The 25,624-nt window shown below is 28.9% G+C and overlaps 1 protein-coding gene and 1 non-coding gene across 2 annotated transcripts; one reads left to right on the forward strand and one right to left on the reverse strand.

Moving 5' to 3' along the window:
* Positions 1–11,962: 11,962 nt before the first annotated feature.
* Positions 11,963–12,124, reverse strand: LOC120253570. The gene has a single exon (XR_005534323.1). It is a non-coding gene; the product is annotated as a U1 spliceosomal RNA (small nuclear RNA).
* A 7,380-nt stretch (positions 12,125–19,504) lies between these two features.
* LOC120253558 (probable glycosyltransferase At5g25310) lies at positions 19,505–24,777 on the forward strand. Its single transcript, XM_039261877.1, has 4 exons — positions 19,505–19,861; positions 19,986–20,164; positions 21,954–22,317; positions 24,012–24,777. Exons 1-4 carry the CDS (start codon positions 19,625–19,627, stop codon positions 24,681–24,683), a joined length of 1,452 nt encoding a protein of 483 aa, XP_039117811.1. The 5' UTR covers positions 19,505–19,624; the 3' UTR covers positions 24,684–24,777.
* The last annotated feature ends 847 nt before the right edge of the window (positions 24,778–25,624 follow it).

Genomic DNA, 25,624 nt, shown 5'->3' on the forward strand with positions numbered 1-25,624 from the left:
TTAAACCTATATTAAAGACATCCTAACACATTTATTAAACTTTATCAGTGTAAAATGCATTGGCATTGAAATTCTTGGCAATATTTTGTTTAATGTGTTTGCATGAGAATCAGTGATTGTGACACTGCGCATGCATGAAAGCTAGTCTAAAGCCATTGATTTGAATGCAAATCCTTACTTGGATCGAGTAAAAAGCATGGTGCACATGGAAAAGATTACTAAATAAAGGAGAAAAAAAACAATCTAAGCCTGTGAAGACAAAAAAATTACAATTAACGTGAATTAAATCTAATTTAGAAAAAAAAAATATATTGTGTGCCACGTTCATTGCACTTCACTATTTTTTAATAAAAAAAAAAATACCATTCTCTAGAACCAACCTAAAAAAAAATTAAAGCGAGTCTATTCAAAGGCCACGTTGGGTTCATGGAGACATTTCATATCATGTCGTCTGGAGACAAATGTATAAGCTTAAGCGTCTATCTTTATTAATAGAAAATCAAATAATAATATAATAAGATTCATAACCATGAATTACGTAATGATTAAAAAAACTAAATTATTAATATGGAAATAATTATTTATATCATAATTAACATGCTCTATATGTTTCATTTATATATTATATTTTATATTATATATATATATATATATATATATATATATATATATATATATATATATAATTTAGTTAGTTTCATTTTCTTTCCATTGGACATTCTTAGCATTTCAACATTCAAATTAATTTAACTAATTATTATAATTTATGTTATCAATTTAATCTAATTACAATATTTTTTTTATTTTTAACTTTATTATTACAATACTTTAGTTGCATTTTAAAAGGATGTGAAAGAAAGCTTCACAATATACAGTTTTTTATTATCATGTATTTTGGAAGCTTAATAGTAAAGATATTTATTATTCTGGGTTAATATATCTGGGTTAATATATTGTATGAAAAATAAAATTAATAAACGACTAAGAAACTATTAATATATCTCGGTTTATATATATATATATATATATTCATTTATTTAGTTTCCTTTTCTTATCATAGGGCATTCTTAGCATTTCAAAATTCAAATTAATTTTTCTAATTATTATAATTTACATTATCAATTTAATCTAATTATATGAATTGTTTTATATAATAATATAATATTTTAAATTTCAAGGGCCAATGGTGGTGCTAGATGTCAATTCCGGGTAAAAGATTTGTTAAAGAAATTATATACGTGTATATATATATATATACCAAATTTGTTTTGAAGTGGATATTTTTTGAACTTTGACTCAAAATTCAAAAGAACATAAAGAAGGAAAATAATACCCTTCTTTATAGTATTTTTTCCATAATCTTACACCTATTAAAAAAAAATGTGATTTAACCAAATCAATTATATTTGGATGAACCACTCGAGATACATCGCCCTTAAAAACCTAAATCATAAATTATACAATAAGGTCGCTATTTTTTTCCCAGATCGTTGTGCATTGAAACAACGAATTTAACACCATAAAATGAAATAATAGCCCTGAATTGAACTTCAAAATCAGTTCTATAAAAAGCAATTCCAATATATTTCAGATCTGGAATCCCATATTTTCCAACAAACCAAATCAAAATGAATATAATGAAGAGTCCAAATACCTTCTAGGTTCTCCAATCGAGCTCTTTGATAAGATTTAAAGCACAACAGATAGACCTAAAAAAATATTATCATCTCATCACCATCACACTTAAATTCAGAGTGGAGAAAAAAATACCAACAGATGGTGTGTATATATATATATAACTCTTAAAGTCTAAATCCAGATCTGATGATCCAATCCGGTATACGAATTTTTTGGATACCCGATCCAAAAAAAAGGGTCGAATACCCGATCCGAATTTTTAGATGAAAACTGGGTAGGATCTTGGTCGGAAGAAATTAAAAATTGGGTAACTGAATCCGATCCGGTTTTTAATTTTTAGTATATTCTTATATATAAATACATGATAATTTTTAAATTTTTATATGGTCTAAAAAAAGTAAAAAAAGACAAAAATCCAAATCCCTCACATCTAAACCTTTTTAAGAGTTATATATATATATATATATATATATATATATATATATATATATATATATATATATATATATATATATATATGTATATTAATAAATTTAAATTTTACAAGGGCTAAAAGTAAAAAAATATATATATATCCAAATCCCTAATCTAATAACTTAAAGGGGCTAAAAGTAAAAATATATATATATATATATATCCAAATCCCTAATCTAATAACTTAAAGAGTTATATACTTATATAGTTATATATATATATATATATATATTCTACATAGATTAAAAGTAAAAGAAAAAAAATCCCAAATGCCTACCTCCTAGTTTCTAATGGCCATCATCCTGCCTCTTCTCTTTGATCACCATCTAAATCTCTTCTCTCTCTAGCAACCAATGATCATTATTGATGAGACACTTGATGCTTTCGGAGATTTTTTTTAATGACTAAGATTGATAAAACTCTTTATTATTTTTGTTATGGCTTTTGTTGTGTAGAGAATAATATAACAGATTATATATTCTACATAGATTAAAAGTAAAAGAAAAAAAAATCCCAAATGCCTACCTCCTAGTTTCTAATGGCCATCATCCTGCCTCTTCTCTTTGATCTCCATCTAAATCTCTTCTCTCTCTAGCAACCAATGATCATTATTGATGAGACACTTGATGCTTTCGGAGATTTTTTTTAATGACTAAGATTGATAAAACTCTTTATTATTTTTGTTATGGCTTTTGTTGTGTAGAGAATAATATAACAGATTAATGCTCTTTATAAGTTATAAGTTTTTTATATTTGTTTTTCATGTAATGTTGTTATAAAAAGCAAATCTATAGAGTAGATAAAACTTAAATTCCGATCCAGATATTCGATATCTGATCTGGTTTAAACTGGGTATCCGATTGTCCCCGATTCTCGGTACCCGGTTTAAACCGGGTCAGCTACAGGTCGAGTTTTTACCGATCCAAAAAAATGAGCACCCGATCCGGTTTTAAAAACTAGATCGGGTACCCAGTTTTGCTCACCCCTAGAGACAGTGCATAACCTTCAAAAAAGGAAATATAGCATCCCATCACCATCACACTTAAATTTAGAAGAAAAACAATTAAGAACAAAGAGGTTTACAAGAAGTTTAAAAATAATAATAATAATTATCATCTCATTACCATCACACTTCAATTCAAAAAAATAATAATAAATAAATAAACAGAACAAACTTTGAAGAACAAAAGAGATTTAAAGCCCATAAGCTCAAAAGAATTACCATATCATCACAATGACACCCAAATTCACAAGAAGAAAAATAAATAAATAAAGATATCAAACTTTTAAACTTCAAGAAGTCGACGGAACATAGCCATGCTAGCATTGATTCCTGGTGGAATGAGTATCAGCTCCATCACAGTCCCAAGGTTATCACCACCACATCCAACCCATTCACGCCGCCTTCTCCAAAATCGTCTTCAAAGTCAAGTACCATATCTACACCACCAAATCAATCAATTCTTACAACTCCTAAATAAAAAAACCAAATCAACCAAAAAAAACAAATACATAGACAAAGGCAATGGTGGCGAGCATAAAGGAGGAGATTGGCAATCGTAGGGCAAGCCCCGGCAGGCGATGATTAGATCCCCGGCTCTACATTCCTCGTCAATCTCCCTTCTCGGATATCTTCAGAAATTGTTGGATCGAAGATGGAGAGCGGGGGAGATTATAGAGATCTCGAGTTGTTGGGAGGTGGTAGAGCCTGCGGAGTGGTGGTGATAGTTGGGGTCATGCATGGAGATCAGTATGCTAGTGAGGTTGAGATCTTGGATTTATCAAATTTGTACTTTTTCCGGTATCGATTAGGTTCTTGCATTGGAGGTTAGTTCTCAGGGTCTTGGTATAGTTATTGCGGGAGCTCATGGCATCAGTGACGTCTTACCAATGATTATGCTTAAGGTTGCCGCTAGAAAGATCGAGGGAATGGCCTCACCATATGTTGATGAGAGCTGAGGTTGCCCTCTCGCTCCAGTAGTCATCTTTTGACGATGAAGATGGATCGGGAGGGCTAAGGTTATGGTTTGTTGTTGCTAGTGTTATGGTGCCAACGCTGCGATTGTGATGGTGCCGACATCATTCAGGGGTAGGATTGGAGATCGGCATAGTCTTCACCATGGATTTATTGATATATATATATATATATATATACATATATATATGAAGATGAGGATTTGAAGATTGGAGACAGAGTAGTAGAGACAAAGCACTTAGAATGATCCTACACCTAATGTTGTCAAATCCGACCGGCCTGGCTGGTTTGAACGAAAAAACCAGGAACCGGCCATGAGGCCGGTCCGGCTAATCCCTTAGACTCGGTGTTGATATAACCCGGCCAAAAGTCAGTGACCTGACGATTAACCTGGAAATCTGTGGCCTGACTGCATCTACTGAGTTAAAAAATATTAAACGAGTGGCTTCAAAGGACGACAAACGGCGGTGAGCGCGAGAAAAAATGAGGGACAATAAGCGGCTGATTGAGACGAGAAGAACACCAGCCCATAAGAAATGAGAGAGAGAGAGAGAGAGAGAGAGAGAGAGAGAGAGAGATTTTCTTTTTCCTTCTTTGGTGAGTCCCGAGAGGAGGGATGTGCTTTTTTTCTTTTTTGGTGAGTCCCGGTAGAGGAGGGGGTGAGAGAGAATTAATTTTTTTTAATATTTTATTTTTTTAAAAAATATTGTATATAAAACTAAAACTTTTAAGTATTAAATTTTTTTAATTGTATTTTAAATATTTTTAAAATCAAAGAAAATGTATGAAATAACAAATTTAAATATCATATTTAATTAATTGTGTTTTTTAATTATTAAAATATAAGTTATATTATTTTTTTATCATTATTAATTATTATATATATATATTTAATATTTTATTATTGGCCCCGATTTAACGTTGGTTCAACACGGTCGAACCCATTGACCCCTAACCCCTGGACTTGGTCAGGTCAATGTTCGGGGCGGGTCTGACTACCTTGCCTACGCCACACCTTCTATTAAGAATGCACCACGTGTCAATTAATAAGAACATTAGGGGATGAAATTAATATAGAGTATAGGAGGAGAGATTCTATGAAACGGGAATACCACATCAACTGGTCTCCCCATCCAATTAAATTTTACTACATCGTTTTTTAACTTTTAAAATTTTTAAAAATTTATCCAAACCAGTTTTTATTTTATTTTATTTTATTTTATTTTTTAAAAAAAACCTCATCCTCATGATCTAGAGGCAAGAGAAACCCTAAATCCTCAAATCACTCCTAACCTATGCCTCAAATCATTGTGTCGTCCACATCTCCGAAGCCCCTCGCCGACCAACAGTTTATTCTTTGGCCTCTTAGAACTCCAAACCTAAAGTTTGTTTTTCTATTAGTTCTTCACACCGACCGCCGTTTGTCTATCCGAAACCATTCATCTCTCTAATGCCCTTTCAGGTAAAAAAAAAAATAAAAACTGTCAGTTTATTCTTCACACCGGCCACCATCCGTCTCTCCGGTACCATTCATCTCTCTAATGCCCCTTTAACGCCCCTCTCTAGTAAAAAAATAAAATAAAAACTGTCAGTTTATTCTTCACATCAGCCATCCTCCGTCTCTCCGATACCATTGATCTCTCTAATGCCCCTCTCCGGTAAAAATAAAATAAAAACTATCGGTTTGTTCTTCACATCGGCTGTCATTTCATCTCTCTAATGCCTTTCTCAAAAACTGTCAGTTTGTTCTTCACACCGGGCCGTCATCCATCACTCCATCTCTCTAATGCCTTTCTCCGGTAAAAAATAAAATAAAAACTATCAGTTGTTCTTCACACCAATAATGCCCCTCTACTGCCTCTCTCCGATAAAAAAATAAAATAAAACTGATTTAGGTAAATTTTTTAAAATGTTAAAAATTAAAAAAAATAACAAACTTTAATTGGATGGGATACCAGCTTATGTGGTTTCTCAGTTTCATAGAATTTCTCCTCTCGAGTATAGATATAACACATGTCTAAAGCATCCGTTGTCACTTCAATTTAAACACATCAAACATTCACCATCAATCCACATTTAAGAGCCACAATTGATTTCAACAAAATTTTCAAACAAATAAAATAAAATAAAAATAAATGCTGTCGTGATATGTGGCAGTGGATATATAAAGCAAGGGTTGCAAAATTTAGATTCATATAGTATCTAATGGTTTTCAAACTCAACTAGCAATTCACTGTTTATGGAAGGCTACGCATGAATAGTATTTAATAAAACAAGAAATAAGGGCATCTTCCTTCGTGACATCACTTTACTACAAATTAATAAATAATTAATAACAAATTTACATTGGCATGCAGAGATGTAGATAGGTGGCTATCAATTAAAATGAGGCACATATATAGGTCTAAACAATTGACAAATGGAGGCCCCCTAATACAAAGACACAAATTAGGGTTTCAGATATTAACTTGACTAGCCTGAATGACGGACCAAAACTAGGCCATGATCATTCCAAGGACCACCTTTATTTGTTAATCAAATTAACTTCCTCTTTCACTTCATTTATTTTAGTGCTTGAATTAAGGAGCAATTCTAGTCCCTGTATTTTTCAAAACATAATTTTTTTATCCTCATATTTTTTCTGTCCCTTTTAAGTCTCTATACTATTTCAAATCTAACCAATTGGTCCGTGACTAGACGACCGTTATGTTTGCCGTCTAATTATGCTGACATGGCCAACACGTGGCTTTCTTTACATCGGTTAAAAACTTAATCCTCACAGCTAGATTTTTTTAATAGATGAATATAGAAAAATAATAAAAAGTGAAAAACAAATATTAAAATAATCAAACAATTCGGATTTAATTCAGAACCTGATTTTATAGCCCTAATCATTCTCTCTTTACTTTCTCTCCCTTTCTACCACAATCTCCATCCCGATCATCTCCCGTCCTCTTCTCCGACGAGCTTTCCGATCTGATTTAATTGGGGAGAGAGAGTAAAAAGAGAGTACTTAGGGTTACAAAATCAAATTCGGATATGATATAATTGTACCCGAATTATTTGATTATTTTCATATTTATTTTCACTTTTTAATTATTTTTTTATATTCACCTTTTAAAAAAATTCAACTGTAAAGATTAAGTTTTTAAACGATGTAAAGGAAGGCCCTTGTTGGCCACGTCAGCATAATTAGACAGCAAACATGACGGTTGTCTCGTCTCGGACCAATTGGGCACGTTTGAAATAGTATAGGGACCTGAAAAGAGCAGAAAAAGTATCATTATCAAAATGTTACGTTTTAAAAAGTACAGGGACTGTACATAGAATTGTATTTTGAATTAATTATATTACCATTTAATGTTGACATGTGGGAGACTACTCATGATTTACTATTTAGTGTTTAGACCAAGTTATATATTTGAGGTATTTATTTTTTAGAATGTGTAAGCTCAAAATTCTAATGATTTATGGGTATTTGTTTTAAATGTATTTTGAGATTTGAATGATTTAAAATTTATGTTTGATTAGTGGTTGTAATTTGAGATTGTGAGTGATAAACTTGTCATATCAATCTATATTATAAATATATATATATACATACAAACTATATTGACAAATTTATCATGGGCATACACAATGCTGTTGATGTTTGGTTGGGGAATAAAACATTGCGGTGAAAAGGTTTTTTTTTCTTCTAAATATTAGTTTAACAGGAAATTTTCATTTGAGCTGACTAATGTTTAATGTAATTAATATTAAAAAAATTTAATATTTTAGAATCAAAATTTTTTAAATAATAAAATTTTATTGATACATTTCAATATAATAATTAATAAAATAAAAAAATACAACTTTTTATTGTTTAAGAGCCATTCAGATCAAGATGACAAAAAAATTAAAGAAAAAAAAATTTATATCAAGTATTTTAAAATATAAAGTCTAAAATGGACAATATAGCACAGTCCATCAACCAGTAATACACATAAGTCTTTTGGGTTCAATGATTAAACCCAACATTTTCTTATATTTTCAGGATTAATCATGAATTTTCAATTATGTATAAAATATTTATGACCGAACTTGTGCTTAGCTCGCATCATAATTACTATATGAATACAAATATAATATCAGATCAAGTTATTTAATATTTATTTATTTATTTATATTTTTTTTTGTCAAGATGAGTGGTAGGTTATTAACATAAATCTCTGTAAAACAAGTAGAGGAGAGTCCATGTACACATAGATACTGGAACCATCCGCACGTAATCACTATTCACACTCTCGAAAAATATGTCTTCACCAATGATTCGAAGTCTTATCATTTATAAAAGATTCTAATGAGGCACTTAATTGCAATGAATCGATTTATAGTCGAGTTTGACTCAAAATTAATTTTCTCGAGCTTGATCTCTTTATTAAATGATTGAGGCATGGGTGGATCATGACTCACTAGTAAGTTGGCAATAATTTTACGTGCCATTTTTTTCTTTTCTAAGTTTTACATTTTAATCATCCCATTCTTTCACAAGAATTATTTTCAATTATCACAAAAGATTATTTTTAATTTTTAATAATTTTAACTTGAACTTTAAGTTTCAGTTTCAACACTGATTTTTTTAAATTATTTTAAGAAGGAAATTAAAAGAATTTTTTCAATTAAAGTATGTAAACAAATATAAAATTTTTTATTATAATATTTGAAAGTGAACAATATAACCTTGGCTCTTGTAGCATGTATCAATGCAAAATGAATGTTTAATGAAAAAAATTGGAAAAAAGTAATATTAAAAAATAATAAGATATTTGTTTACCATTATAATATTTATATATAGAGAGAGACAGTGAGAGTGTAATCTGGGAACATTCTTCAAACGCCCCCATATTATTTAAAGTAAGAGAGAAGATTGAGAGGAGAGAGATAGGAATAATCTGGTAGATGAACATTGCAATGAACAATGACCAATCATGGATGATACTTGTTCCAAATGGGTTGATGTGGTGTTCTGTTTTTTAAATTTAAGTTTTGGTGTTCTCCATTGTAGGCTTAGTAGAAATGGATTTCGACGGTTGAGATTGTTTCAGTTACTGTGCTTATATTGATTGAATGGTTGAAATAAAAATACTGTGCATTATACTTTTCACTGTGCAATATTCATAAGAACAGTATTACTATTCATGTAACAGTACAGAACCGTTGGATTGAAATCCAACAGTCTGCAGTGCATAAATGATTGAAAAATATGTGGGACATGTCATCTACAAATGTTTGTTTACCAACTGTTAGATTTGACTCCAAAGGCTTTAGATCATCTATTCCAATGAATTGTGATTTTGTGAAAAATGTTGTCAACAATGTGAAGTGGGATGAACAGTGTTAGAAACATGGGTGGTGTTGTCATTTCAATCATTCCATCATGATTGCAACAACAATATAATAAATCACACCCATTCACCCTTATTTGTATGCCCCTCCTTTTATCAAAGGACCTCTGCAAATGATTTATTACCATATATATATATATATATATATAACTAGTGAACAATGATTTATGAACAGTGTTGTCAACTATGCGAAGTGCAATGAACATGGTTAAAATCAATAAAAAAATTGATAAGCACAATATTTGTATTTCAACCTTCAAATTATGATTGCAACAGCAATATAATAAATTACACCCGTTCACCCTTATTTGCATTTTTTTTTAAAAAATAGATTTTATACAAATTGGAATGTAAGTAGGTTTTCAAAATAAAATTTTACATGTATGCTTTCTATGGTAAAAATAATATATGCCAATAATCTCTCGATCTATTAGTACCAAGTCTTTTGTATAAATACTGGTGTCTTTATGGAGAAGGTAGGTTTGAGGTGAGCGCATATAAGACATTAATTGCATAATAGTGAACATTTCTAACATAGCTTTTCAACTTTAATTACTCAATAATAATATATTTAAAAATCAATTTTGTAAAACTAATTTTTTTAATATTTTTTTAGGCTACTTTAAGTTCATGTTTTAAAACCCAGTTGAACCGGACCGGCCAAGAAACCAAGTCGGATCAGAGTACAGTGCTGACCCGGTTGACCCGGCCGAGTACTCGGTGAACCTGTCGACCCAGCCAGGTCGAACCGGATCAACCCAATTATATTATTATATGTTTAAAATTAAAACTTTAAATAATAAATATGTAAATATAGGGGGTTATATATATATAATTTGCTTCAAAATCAAAACTCAATGTCTAATTCCTAAGTTTTATTTTTTATCAGATTGTATTGTGAAACTTAAAAACTTGTATTGTATTACTTTTTATTTATTATTATGTTGTATTTTGTTTGAATTCATATTTAGGGTATTAAATTAATATTTATAAATTATAATAAAAAGTATTTATTTGTTGAACTTTCTACTATTGTTTTTTAAAATTTTTGGTAACTTATAATATATTATTTTTTATATTTATATATAATTAAATTTATAAAAATATATATTATATTTATTACCAGGTTAACCTCGTTCGACTATTGACCCATGAGCCAAAAACCTTTTTAGGTCATACCCCCGGGTCGTGTTTCAAAGCATTGCTTTAAGTTAATCTGCGTTTGACCCTGCATTATCAGGGCCAAGAAAATTATAAAAAAAGAAAAAAATTTAGATCCTCCTCGTGTTTCGAAAGATCTAGTTTTAAATTCCTTCTTTTTTTAACTAAAATAATTTTTTTAAAATTAAGCTTTAGGTTTGAATCCAGTATATTTTTAAATAATATTTTCTTAAATTTTAAATCCACTCAAAATTCCACTAACTTTAGTTTTAAATTATAGGTTTAATCACCAAAATAGTCCATATACTTTTCTCTCTTCCCTTCTAGTCCCTCTACTAAAAAATGCTCCCAACTAGTCCCTCTATTTTTGAAAATATGCCCACTTAGTTAGAAATGCTCCCAACTATTCCCTCTACTTTTAAAAATACGCTCACTTAGTTCCTCTTGTTTGGTCATTTTTAAAAATAGAGGGATTAGTTTGGAGCATTTCTAACTAAGTGTGCACATTTTCAAAAGTAGAGGGACTAGTAGGGAGTATTTATAAGTAGAGGGACCAAAAGGGAAGAGAGAAAAGTGGATGAACCAATTAGGGTATTATACCTAAATTATATCAATATCACAAAATATCATTTGAAAAAATATTTTATTACTGCTTTTATTGTTTAAAATTCAAAACACACTAGATATAATAATACTAATAAATTTTTAATAATTTTTTTAAAAAATGAGTACGGATTTACAGCTCAATCCGTCTGATGAATGCGTACAAACCAAACCCAATCCCACATGGTAAATACAATTGCAAAAAATTAATGTGAACAAATTTGCACAATCACTTCCAGATGTGTACACAACTAACCTCCCCTTTTGTCACCAACAAAATAATAGAAAAATTCAATGAAACATATATTTGTTTAATTCTTTTTCTGCACATAATTAAATTTCTTTAATTATAGAAATTTAAGAAAGTAAACAACAATTTCACAATAACATATTTTCAGGAAGTGTTTCATTTGATAAAAACAAAAATTTGAAACTTTAACTTGGCAGGGGCCGCGCATGCGCGTACCCCACATAATTAAATTTCTTTAATTATAGAAATTTAAGAAAGTAAACAACAATTTCACAATAACATATTTTCAGGAAGTGTTTCATTTGATAAAAACAAAAATTTGAAACTTCTTGGCAGGGGCCGCACATGCGCGTACCCCACATAATTAAATTTCTTTAATTATAGAAATTTAAGAAAATAAACAACAATTTCACAATAACATATTTTCAAGAAGTGCTTCATTTAATAAAAACAAAAATTTGAAACTTTAACTTGGCAGGGGCCGCGCATGCGCGTACCCCCTTCTACCACAAATTATGACGTCCACTCTACCACTTGGGTAGATGGTAAGCTAGCGCATTCTCAAAGTGCAATGAGAACCACTAGTCTAGGCCACAGTCTTTCTTGATCAACCGTTGACCCCGTCCAGGTAAGTATGGTATCATGTTGCCCCTGCCCTTTCTTTTATAGCCTCAAACCTTGTGAAACCTCTTCATGGAGCCGATGTGGCACTATTATTTCTATATATATACATATATGGATGATGGTATGGGTTACTTGCCTCTTAATTTTCAAGCCAATGTGAGTTTTATTATTTTAATATTCACTAGAAATAATTTCAACCTTAATGAAACATTATGATAAGGAGTTTCAGTATGAGAAATTTTTTTTTTTTATGTTTCAAAATAATTGGTTATTTTGATTTAATGTTCGTTCAAATCTAGTGATAGCTAGTTTTTTATAGTGATTTGTATCTTTATCTAATTAATTTAAAAATAATCAGAGTTTTAAAAAATCACTACCAAATTATTTGAATGGAAATAGAGTTTAGTTGGAGACAATGAAGGGTATAATTTAACATAATCAAATTTTTATCTTTAATAATGCTTTCATAATTTAAAAAATATTATTACTATCCAAATATATTAAATAATTTCATAATTTGAAAAATATCATTAACATCCAAATATCACTGTATTAAGTTGTATACTTTTTTTTAACATATATGGACAAGTAGTCACATAAAGGAACATGCACAAACTAGAAGAGTTAATTTCTTAATCCACCTATGAGATTTGAACCCTCTTATCTAGTGCCACTAGAAAAAGAGGTTGTTGGGATATTACGTAATGTATTTTGTCCAAATGTTACATACTTTAGAAAAAAAAATTTAGGATTCAAAATCTGAGTTTAAATAATTGTGACCGGGCTCTCACAAGGCCTGCCTCTCACAAGACCTTCAGGGCCAATAAGCCCATTAGGAAGAGCTTCTGCAAACCATAGATTCATAGTAAATGCCTTAACACAAGTAGTTATTTGAGTCTATTAATTAACCTATTTATTATTAGCAATATTTATTTGCATGGGGTTAAAGGTGTTTGTCAAATTTAATAAAGTTTATTTTCATGATTTAATATAGACCCTTAACAACAGTAGGTATTTCATTCCATTGATTAACTTATTTTTTTGTTAGAATTATTTATTTGGATGGGGGTTAAAGGTGTTTGTCAAATTTAATAGGGGTTCTTTTCATGTTTTTATAACCATTTGGATTTATTGATAGTAGGGTTTTGTGTTCTTAATATAAAATTAATATATATATATATATACATACATACATACATACAGACACACACACATATAAATTTAATTATTATATATTTTTTAATTCTTTCCTATAAAATGTTAAATTTAGTGCACTTTTAAATCTATAATTCCATAGAAAATTAAAAATAAAAAGGCCATGATTCAAATTTTATAATATGATAAGAAAAAATTATAGCACATGATATAACAAAATAAATGTAAATTCAATATAATATCAAAATAAATTATTTAAAGGTACAGTTTACACTAATTTGGCTCATTAATTTCAAATTTGCAAAACATAAATATAAAATTACCAATTTTATTTTAAAAATAAATTAAAAAAATTTAACCCAGTTTAATCTAAATGTCTGGACTGATAATATGCATTTTTTACTTGTTTACATGGTTTTTAAAGCACTGTTTTTTTCATAAAAAGGGTAGTTAAATACACACACTTTACCAACATAGTTACTCACAGGAAAAGCTTATTTATTGAAACTAATAACATGGTAATTTGGAGATGATGATTATAAGAATGATAAGAAAATACTTTAACCATACAAATCATTAATGTGCATGTTACAAATCATACATACTTTTAATTCTATGATTTGTTCTCAATTATGAGTCAATGTACTCGTCCTACTTATTATTAATTATATATTATCCCTTTTTTGTTAGTTTAAATATCTACGTGATAATTTAAAATTAAACAATTTTAAATAACCATAATATTCTAAATATTTTTATTTAAATTTTATATTAATTCTAATTATTATTATTTTGAATAATAATTTATTTTAAAATTTAAAATTATAATTAATTATTCTATGAAAAGGATTATATATATACTTGCATCAAAAATTTTCATATATTGTCTGTACGATACGTTAGTTGCTTGAAATTTATAATATGATATGTTTTCATGCTTATGCCATATCTCATTATTTCTAGCATTTCTCCCATTCATTGATATGCTTTATTATAATTTCACTAAACAAAATAAACGCATGCAAATTCTCACTTATTATTTATTATTTTTATTTTTTAGTGTTTAAAATTACTGATAAATAAGTGTTGAATTTAGTTATCTAAACAAAAATGTATTCATTTTGACTTTGAACTAGACGTGAACTCACATTAATATAACACATGTCTGCAACGTCAGTTGTCTCTCCATTTTAAAGCAATGCCAAAAATTGACAATTAACTAACTTTAAGAGCCACCATTTACTTTGATAGTTGTTTTCAATAAAATAAAATAGCAGGCAAGCTTTACATTCATAGTATCTCATGGCTTTCAGACTCAACTAGCAATTCCATGTTTTATGGAAAACTTGTACTTGAATGGTGTTTTGTAAAACAGGAAATAAGGGCATCTTTCTTCATGCCATCACTTTCCTACAAATTAATAATAAATTTAATGCATGAGTCTCCCTTTCCTTAGCCAATGTATCATTTACATTGACAGGCAGAGATGTAGATAGGTGCCTAGCAATTAAAATGAGGCACATATATGGGTGTAAACAATTGACAAATGAAGGTCCCCTAATACAAAGTCACAAATTAGGGTTTTAGATATTGACTTGACTAGCCTGAATGATGGACCAAAACTAGATCATGAATTTTCCAAGGACCACCTTTATTTATTTGTTTTTTTTTATATTTTTTTTCTCAAGATAGTGTCATCTAATTAACTTCTTTCGCTTCATTTAGTGTTCCATTGAATTAAGTGTATGGCCTTTTAATGAAGTCATGTGAAGTTGAAGTATTGTTTATTATTTATTCTTTAGAATAATGCACATGTTTGAGGTATTTATTATTTAGCTCACAATTCTAATGAATTAAAGGCATTTGTTTTAGATGTATTTTGAAATTCGAAAAATTTATTCAAATTTGTAATGATATAATTATCATGGATATACACTATGCGGATGTTTGGTTGGGAGATAAAATGTGCTGTTAAAAGGGATTTTTTTTTTTTTAATATTAGTTTAGAGAAAAGATTTTATTGGGGCTGACCAAAATTTCATCTAATTACTACTAATAAAAACTTATAATTAATTTTTTATATGATAGAGTTATAAGATGTTTGGTTAAAGAAAAGAATTTTTATCTTCTAGCCAAAGGGTTTTTTGGTCTAGCGGCACTGGCCCACGGTGAAAAGTATTGTTCAATGAGCACTAATTGCATGGGATAGAAACAAGCTAGACGTAAATATGTACTAATTAAGGGTCTCTAGTTGTGGGTTTGGGCTTGCAATGCAAACTCTATACCGACAGGCGAGAGAGTAAGAATGGACTTATATGGTCTAGTGTGTGCACGCTTCCTGAATGTTAGCTCTTGTTGCTCTTCTCAATATATATATATATATATATAACAAGGCCTAGGTATTGTGATTAACTGATTATGTCAACAAGAGGAGTGTAAACACAATATAGTTACTTAGATTATAAGATAAAAACCTATAGCTAGGGATATATATATATTTAAATTCATAATTTTTTAAAATTAATTAATGTAAGACTATTAATTAATCTAATAAATTGACATACTAAAAATTGCACAAGAATCTAATGGAATCATCCAATCATATTTTTGGCATATAAAAGTTTTGTTACTGCAATTGAGCTCTTTATTAAGGAAATTATTTTCTTTTTATTTTCTCCTCATAGCATTAGTTGAATACTAGAAATTGTTGATTTTTTTAATTAAAAAATTATTTATTGATGTCACACAATTATCTAGTTCTATATATTAATTTTAAGAAGAAAAAAAAGACAACCCCGCATTGTTTTAGAACCATGGCGCATAGACTAATCAAAATGGCGAAAATATTGAGGTATAAAATTATATTAAATATTTTTAAAATATAAAAAACTAAAATGGACACACAAATATAATATTAAATTCAGTTATTTTAAATTTAATTCCAATGAATCAATTTTTATGAGCTCGACTTAAAATTAATTTTGAACTCGAGTTTGATCTCTTTATTAAATGATTGAGGCATATGTGAATCATGACTCACTTGTATGTTTGCAATAATTTTACTTTCCCTTCATTTTCTAATTTTTACTTTTTCATCTTCCCTTCTTTTTCCACATGATTTATTTTCAATGATCATAATATATTATTTTTAATTTTAAAAATGATATCTTGAATTTTAAGTTTAAGTTTCACCACTGAATTTTTTTTTTTTTGAAAAGGTAAATATCATAATATATTATTTTTTCAATGATCATATTATATTATTTTTTAAAAAAGGTAAATAAAAATAAAAGAGAGTAATAAGTGTTTTTGTTATTTTATTTTTTGTCATTAAATTATGTAAAAACGATATAATTTTTTTATTAAAATATTTTAAAAAGTGAATAATATAACCTTGGCTCTTGTTGCCTTATGGGAATGCAAAATGAAACTTTAATTCAAAAATATTATTTCAAAAATAATAAACAAAGAGGATAGAAATAATAACAAGAAAAACATACCTTTAATTAATTTTTAAAAATTATTTTAAAATGATATTAATCTAAATAGTCATATATTTGCTTTTTGTTATTTTCCAAATAAATGTATAAGAGGATGGCTAAATATTTGTAAATATTTTTTTTCCCATATTTTAAATTGTTTTATTTTCTTATTTTTATCTAACTTCTTCTTTTAAAAATGTTTAAAAGTTTTAATACAAAGAAAAGCATTTCTCCTTTCTAATAGATAGATGTTGGTTTTATATATATATATATATATATATATATATATATATATATATATATATAAAGTTTAGTTACTTTGAAAAGAGAAATTGGCTAAATGTGACGTTCATGATAAATATAAAGAAAACTTTACTATTAAGATTGGAATAAATTTGAAATTCTAAGTCAAAAATTCAAACACCTCATATGTGTGTGTGTATATATATATATATATGTAATTCCCATAAAAATATTAAATATCACTATTATTAAATATATATTTTTAAGATATGAACAAGCGACTAACCGATTGATAGTCTTGCAGATATGATATATTTTTTAATTTCTTGTTTTCCAATTATATGTTGTAGATTTATATTATTATTATTATTATTATTTATTTATTTATTTTTAAATTCCAAAATGTTAAAAAAATCTAACATATTATGAATTTTTAAAATATAAAAGCGACTTCTTTCCCACCTATTTTAATCTCAAACCATATATATATATATATATATATATATATATATTTCCATAAAAATATAAATATCATTATTATAAAATATTTTTTTGTAAAAATATGAACAAGCTACTAACTGATTGATAGTCTTGCAGATATGCTATTTTTTTAATTTCTTGTTTTTCAATTATATGTTGTGGATTTATATTATTTAATTTTTTAATTAATTTTTTTTTAAAATATCCAAAATCCTAAAAAAAATCTAAAATATTATGATTTTTTAAAATATAAAAGCAACTACATTCCCACCTATTTTAATCTCAACCCAATATGAATTTTTTTTTTTTTATGAAATATGAACAAGTGGTCAACATGTGCACAAAAGTGGAGTTAATCCTTCAATACACTTATGCCATCACCCTATATAAGCTAAGTTTTTACTCTGCTTTTTAATTTTTACAAAAGACCCGGTGTGACTAGGAGCAAAAGATTATTGGCCCAAGCTAAATATTTTTAAAAATAAAAATTCAACAAAAATCCATGTGTTTATTAGTCCATATGTTCATATATGCTCCAATTAATCCTGGTTCATTAGTCACTTAATTTTTACCAAGTCACATTATACAAGCTAGGTCTAAATCAAATCTTTGACTTGACCCATTCTCTTTGAATGGGTTCAAGCCTAAATCAAGATTAAATTGCTCACCCACTAATCAATCACATTTAATTTCAGAATAAAAAACAAATTAATTAAGTATGCTTGAAAAATCTAATTTCTTAGATTAACTAAATCTTTTTTATTAAATTCAATTTAAATCCTCAACTAATTTAGAACATTCAAATAGTTAGGATCACTTAAATTTTTACCAACTTCATTCCAACTCAATACATTTCCTTTTCTTCTTACCTATATTTTCACCCATTCCAAACCTAATTATGTGTGTATGTATATATATTTATAAGGTTGAGATTTTTTTAATATAGAAATTAAGTGGATCCAAGAAAATCTTTCTTATTAAAGAAAGGACAATTTTGTCTTTAAAAAATGTATATTATATTATATATACATATATATAATATAATATACATTTTAAAATATATATGCTTTGCGGCCTTTGCCTTCTCCGTAGGTCTATCTATCCAAACAATTAATATAATATTTAAAATTTATAAAAATATATAATATAAAAAAAACATACTTTAAACCATAGCAAACACAACAATTGTTCTTCGAAGACAACAGTAAGAATGGTTGTTAGCTCAAAAACAGAAACCAAGAATTCTAGTTGCCTTCAATCACTTAAGTAAGATAAAGACATATGTAATATATTATCCAAGAAATCAAACACAGCCCTTAGATTTTTATATACAACTAATTTGACTTTTTTCCTTTCTGTTTACATGTCTATTTTATTAATATTTAATTATAGAAAAACTACATTGTCTGCTTCCTTTGTAAACAACCCTGTATAAATCTTTTGTAATTGTAACCATCAAAATAATATTTGAAAAATATTTTGTATAATTTTTATTTTTATTTTCATTAATTTATGAATTATAATTATTGCAAATATTGAAACTTATTTTAATATAAACTTAAAATATAAAATAAAATATAAATTTATGTCTAAATTATCATTTTTTTGTTGTTGATCTATCTAGTAGAGCGAGGTACTGAAAGTTCTATAAAGGGTAAATTTTTTTAGTGGTCTATTTTTAATTACACAAATATATTACCATTATAAATAATAATTAAAAATTAAAATTTTAAAATATATAAAATGACTCAAAATATCCCTATCATCTCACCCTTGGGTAGGTTTTATAGTTATTTGTAACAAAAGTGAAGATACTACATTGAAAAATAGTAAAAAAAAATTAATAAAAACAACAGTTACATCACGCTAGTCTAAAAAAATTCAATGTATCAAATCTCTCTCTTAATGACAACAAATAAAACCCTTTGAATACTTCCCAAATTAATTAATTAATTAATTAATCTTTCTTTATTTCCTCTATAAATAATGCCTTCTTCTTCTTCTCCTCTTCTTGGTTTTCATGCAAGCAAGGAATAGCATAGAGCTTGGATAATGAGAACAAGTAGGGAAAAGAATAGAATCTCCATTTCAATACCACCCTTGCCTTGAAAAACCCTAACCCTAACTTTCTCTTTCTCTCAAGAAAGCTCCAATGATGATGGCAAGCCAATGGATAACTACACCACTCTTTCTTTTTCTTTTCCTTCTCTTTCCTACTCTTCTCTTGCTCTTGTTCACCTCCTCCGTTCACCGTCCGGTGACATTAACCAGTTCATCCAACCATCTCGATGGCAAGTTTAGGCTAAACGGGTTGGTTCCCGGCACCGCCGGTGATGCAGAGGCCTCGCGTGCGCTTACCGTTTCTTCTCCTCCCGCTCCGTTGATCAAAGTTTGTAGTTCTTTCTTTTTTCCTTTTTGTTTTTAATTTACTTTTTTTTAGATGGATTAAAATAAGAGTTTCTTTTCTTTTTCTTTTTCTTTTTTAATTTTAATTTGTTTGAATTTTCATGCAGAGGAAGACGAGGAGTTTTGTTGAGAGAGATCTTGCTAGAGCTCGTACAGCCATACAAAGAGCCGTTTCGGTTTCCCAAAAGGGAAACGTTTCACAGATGGGAAACTCGTCGGTGCTTTCTTCTCCGGCCACCGGCGATGATCTTTTGCGTGTTTATCACAATCCGGCCGCCTTTTTCCGGTGAGATGATCTCTGTCCCTCTCTTTTTCCTTTTTTTTTTCGAAAATTAATTTTTCAGTCCTTTTTTTTCCTTTAAAAACAAAGAGATATGATTTTGTTTTAATCTTTTTGGGTATGTTTTGATTTAAAGACTTGCATGTTTATGAGAAGATTCAATCAGAACTTTTTATTAGTTAAAAAAAAACTTTGGTTGATTTTGAAATTTTTAATGAAAATTCAATCCAAACTTTGTTTTTTTTGTTGGACAAAAAAACCCCAAAGGACTAAAGAAAAAAAAAAAGATAGAACTTTTAAACGTCTCTTCAAATTCCCAAGTTTTCACACGTGTGACTCTTGGGAATTAAGAGATACACGTGTGAGTCTAGAAAATTTTTCTGGAGAAGAGACTTAGAAAGTTGAAGACAAGAAAGTGTTTGTCATTGCACGCGCTGGGCTCTCTTGTTTCTCACGTTTTATTGAGTGCTCATCTCATGATTCACCCCCTCAAGATGTGCGTGTATATATATATTATTATCAAGATGGTGGAAAATAATTGAGAAAAAAAAATTATAGAGTCAAAGGGTTGATAGTCTACGAATAGATCAACCATTGTGGGTGTAGGTTTATAACTTATTAACCTCTTTAATTATCAACAAGATAGAGCACATGGGCCGAACGATCAATTTTCATCTCGTGTGCATATAACTGCAGTTATGGTATTTGTCGGCAAAAAAAAAAAAAGCATAGATAACTAATGTTTGTGTATGTATATATGTATAGGAATTTTATGGAATTTTTTTTGGTGGATATAGTCATTTATTAGATGTATATATACTAAGATTTCAAGATATATGGGAAAAATTGATTTAGATCTGATATTTTTGATCTAATTAAAGTATGAAAAAAAAATTAGAGATTAACACATCCTTTGAAAATTAAAAGGGGTGTCACACAAAACACATCCTTTGAAAATTAAAAGAGGTGTCAATATCCCTTGTGTGAGGGATGTGGACATATTTGCCACGCTTTTTAAGTTGTATGAAAATTTTCATTTATAAGTTTTTTTAATAAATGAAAAAATGGATTAAAAAATTGAAAGTGAATAGAGGGAAATTCCACTTTTATCCTTCCCTTGCAACACACTATAATAGCTCATTATTTATTTATTTATTTTTTATGAAATTACATTTTGTTTTTACTATTCTTCATATTAATTTTGGTCTTTCAGCTTCATTCATATTGATTTTTGTTAATTTATTACTTTTAATTTTCTGATTAAAATAATTTTCATTATTTTTCACTATTATCCTTTGCTTTTCCTGAATACTATCTCTGACATATATACATATATATATATATATATATGTATATATATATGTGTGTATATATTTCAAAACAAAATTTCTTTTCATTTTTTGGAGAAAATAGAAGAGTAAATTAAATAATTATTTTCCCATGTATGTACACAATTTTTTTCATATACTTTTTTTTAAATTTTCTCACTAAAATAAAATTTTTACTATTTCTCGTTATTTTCTTTTGTTTTTCTAAAATGTTATTTTTCTTATACATCTTGAAAAAAACATTTTTTTTTTCAATTTTTTATAAATATAGCAGAGCAAAATAAACAAGGATATCCACTTAAATACAAACAAAAAAAATTCTAGACATATTAATTAATCCCGATTACATAGATCAAAAGTTCCAAATTTACTTTCACTGATATATATATATTAATATAAAAAAAAAAATTTATGTAGTCAACTCCAAATGGTTGAGACTAATAGTTTGTTATTATTATCAATAAAAGGAGTTACAAGGAGATGAAGAAGAGGTTTCGTGTTTACGTGTACCAAGAAGGGGATGCACCATTAGTGCATGACGGGCCATGCAAGAACATATACACAACCGAAGGCAGGTTCATTCAAGAGCTTGAAATGATGACCGGTATATCCAAATCCTCTTTGAGGACTAATGATCCAAACCGTGCTCATGCCTTCTTCTTGCCCTTCAGTGTGGCCATGATGGTCAAGTATCTCTACATCCCGAATAGCCAAGACCAAGGCCCCATCCGGCGTTTCGTCTCCGATTATGTCGGTGTTGTGGGATCTGCTCATCCATTTTGGAATCGCACTGCCGGTGCCGATCATTTCATGCTCTCTTGTCATGATTGGGTTTGTGTCTATCCTTCTCTTTTTTTCTTTGCTTCATGTTATATTATGGTGTTTTTTTTTTTTAATATATTGTGATTTATCCATTTTGTCTAATATAAAAAAAAATGGTTTAATTTGGTTTGATATATATGTTAGAGTGTATATATTGATTCATGAATTTATAATTATTCAATGTGTTCAAACTGTCTTTGTTCATTAAAAATACACTTGAGGCATTAAAACGGTTATTTGTAGCAGGGGAAAAAAAAAGCAAGGTTAATAGACATAGTGATAACATAGGTGGTAAATTGCAATAAATATAGTCAAAATGATTATAAATATATGTGGTTTATTTTTGTTATTAATATTTTTTTAACTATATAGTACATTACATTGTTAGGTTAAGGATGGTGATATACATATGGGTGATACAATGCAAGGTGTTTATAATAAATAATAATAACAAAAATGTTTAAAAATTTCTTTATGAATATATAAAAAAATGAATTTAGTTTAAAATTTCATTATGATTATTTATTTTATTAGATTGTTTCTAATGAAAGATTTTAGAGTGGAGAAGCATATATTAGTATTTGTAAGATATATACTGAAATAAAATATATGTGGAAATTTGTGTTTTACGGATAGATAGTTCTTGGGGAAATATTTCTTGGAAAGAGTTCTGCATGCCAAGTCAGTTAGGTAAAGTTATTGAGTATTAATGACATTAATATCTCTGCATAAAATGTTCTACCTTTTGAATGCAATTTATATGACCAAAATAAAGTCTCAAAGTTTTTTTTCCTTGGTATTCAACACAAATCTTACATGGTCCTTTCAATGTCTCTTACTAAGATGATGATATTAGTAAATATCACAGGGTTATATTTGCAAAAATTTAACAAGGTGTTATTGATTTCTAAACCCATTTATTAGTGGTCATCCTCACATTTAATTAGTTAATTAATCTTAATCAATAGTAAGTTATATATACCCATGCAATGTTACTCAACCATCAAATTAAGAGTCATCAATTTTCAGGCAAAATAAATAAATAGAAGTGAATATTTTATTGATGTAAATTAAACTATATAACGAATCAAAAGGAGTTAACTTGGTTGCCAAATCTTGGAATAGAATCACAAGAGATAAGAGCCCAAAGTTAGAATAATTAAAAGGCCAAGTCTTTCATGATTCCCTTTATATGTTGCCTATATTCCAAGCTTTTTATATTCTAATAAACATTTTCCTGCTTATAGAATTGATGTTCTATTATTATTATTATTATTATTATTATTATTTCCTTCTTGGCTTCATTGGTTCTCTTTTTGGCAAATATCTTAATGCCACATAATTAGCTTATATAACTAACCACTACAAAATACATACATGGTAATAGTGATATTATTATTATTATTATTTAATAATATTGTTCAAGTGCCATAGGCTAAGTCGCAAATTATTTCTAATTTAAATCTTTTAATATATATAAATATATATATATGCAAGAAAATGGCCGTTAAAGAATATTTATTTCCTAATAGAGTTTTCAATATATTACTCACACTGGTTTAGAGTCTGTAGCTCCTAGAAAACAAGTGGTTGAGAGATTGGATTTTTTTTTTTTTTAATGCAAATTTTTACATTATTTACTGTAAAAACACATATGCAAAAAACCCCTTGAAATTTCTAATAATTATCATGCAATGCAACAGGGACCCTACGTCTCCGACGCCAACAAAGATCTCTACACCAACTCCATAAGAGCTCTTTGCAACGCTAACACTTCCGAAGGCTTCAACCCAACCAAGGACGTGAGCATCCCTGAAGTCCACCTCCTCACCGGCGACATCCCCGTCCAACTCCGTTCCCCTCCTCCTCCCCACACTCCCCGTCCCTTCCTCGCCTTCTTCGCCGGCGGCCTCCATGGCCCCATCCGTCCTCCTCTCCTCCACCAATGGCAAAACCGAGACCCCTCTATCCAAGTCTATGAATACCTCCCCAAGAACTCAACCAATGACTACTTCTCCTTCATGCTCAAATCCAAGTTTTGTCTTTGTCCTAGTGGGTGGGAGGTGGCCAGTCCAAGGGTGGTAGAGGCCATTTACACTGAGTGCATTCCGGTGATCATTTCTGAAGGTTATGTGTTGCCGTTTAGTGATGTGTTGAAGTGGGAGGAGTTCTCTTTGACAGTGAGGGTGGAGGAGTTGCCGGAGTTGAAAGAGTTGCTCGGCCGGAAGACGGAGGAGGAGATGGATAGGCTGCGCCGGGGGCTTAGAGCTGTGAGGAAACACTTTGTGTTTAACCAACCGGCTAAGAGTTTTGATGTCTTTCATATGATCTTGCATTCTGTTTGGCTTAGAAGGCTAAATGTTAAGCTTGATTGATTGTTCATTCATGAAATGTATATTTGTTTTTTTGGTATTGGTAAATGTTTGTTTCTATATATCCTTGTAAAATGATGTGAATATGATTTTTATACTACAGTTTTTTTTTTTTCTTTTCATTCTTCAGAGTGACGTGGTTGATATTTTGTGTTTTATGTTTCTTCTCTGTCTCATGTTCTAGTTTTGAAAATGAATGTTGATGTGGCAGGAAAGAATTTATTAGTATGAGCAGATTACTGTGACCATTTACGTTGAATACAAAATCAATGAAAATAACTCGCTGACGAAGGGTTTGGTTTGCGAGAAACTTAATGCTCGAGTTCAAAATTCACCGGACCCAATGATATTTAAAAGTCTTCCACTGTGAGAGTGGGCTTGACACCCAATTATTTTACCGATTGGATGAGGGAGTATAGACAGGGCATGTATGGTACTTGTGCTTGTGGCACTTTTCATCAGACGAAATTTAATCTCATTATTTAGACTGTGGCAACAATTCATGGATTCAGGACCCCAGTGTTGTTTAAGGTAATACAGGATTTTAATTTAAATTAATTTAATTAAATTTAAATCTAAATTAATCTAATGACGAACTTAATCTAAATAAAATTTAACTTAACACACTTACTTATGTATTAACATTTTGAAAAATATACGAGTAAATAGTGGGGTAATTAAAGTGAAAATATGAAAATTTAGAAAATGAATTAAAAATAGTTGTTTCTTTGCCACTTATTTATGAGAATGAGGAGGTGGACGCCTTACTTTTTTTTCATAGTTATAAGGTGTTAGTTACACCACAAGAAAAAAAATGCTAAATGCTATTTGTGACACATAAATTTGTGACACGTAAAAGTGTTGCAAATTTGCGACACAAATTGCAACAATCATGGACCAAAAATCAAAAACATTGTAAAAAGAATCAAATTGTTTTGCAAAAA

The sequence above is a fragment of the Dioscorea cayenensis genome, unplaced genomic scaffold (genome assembly GCF_009730915.1).
Source record: "Dioscorea cayenensis subsp. rotundata cultivar TDr96_F1 unplaced genomic scaffold, TDr96_F1_v2_PseudoChromosome.rev07_lg8_w22 25.fasta BLBR01000115.1, whole genome shotgun sequence".
Lineage (NCBI taxonomy): Eukaryota > Viridiplantae > Streptophyta > Magnoliopsida > Dioscoreales > Dioscoreaceae > Dioscorea > Dioscorea cayenensis.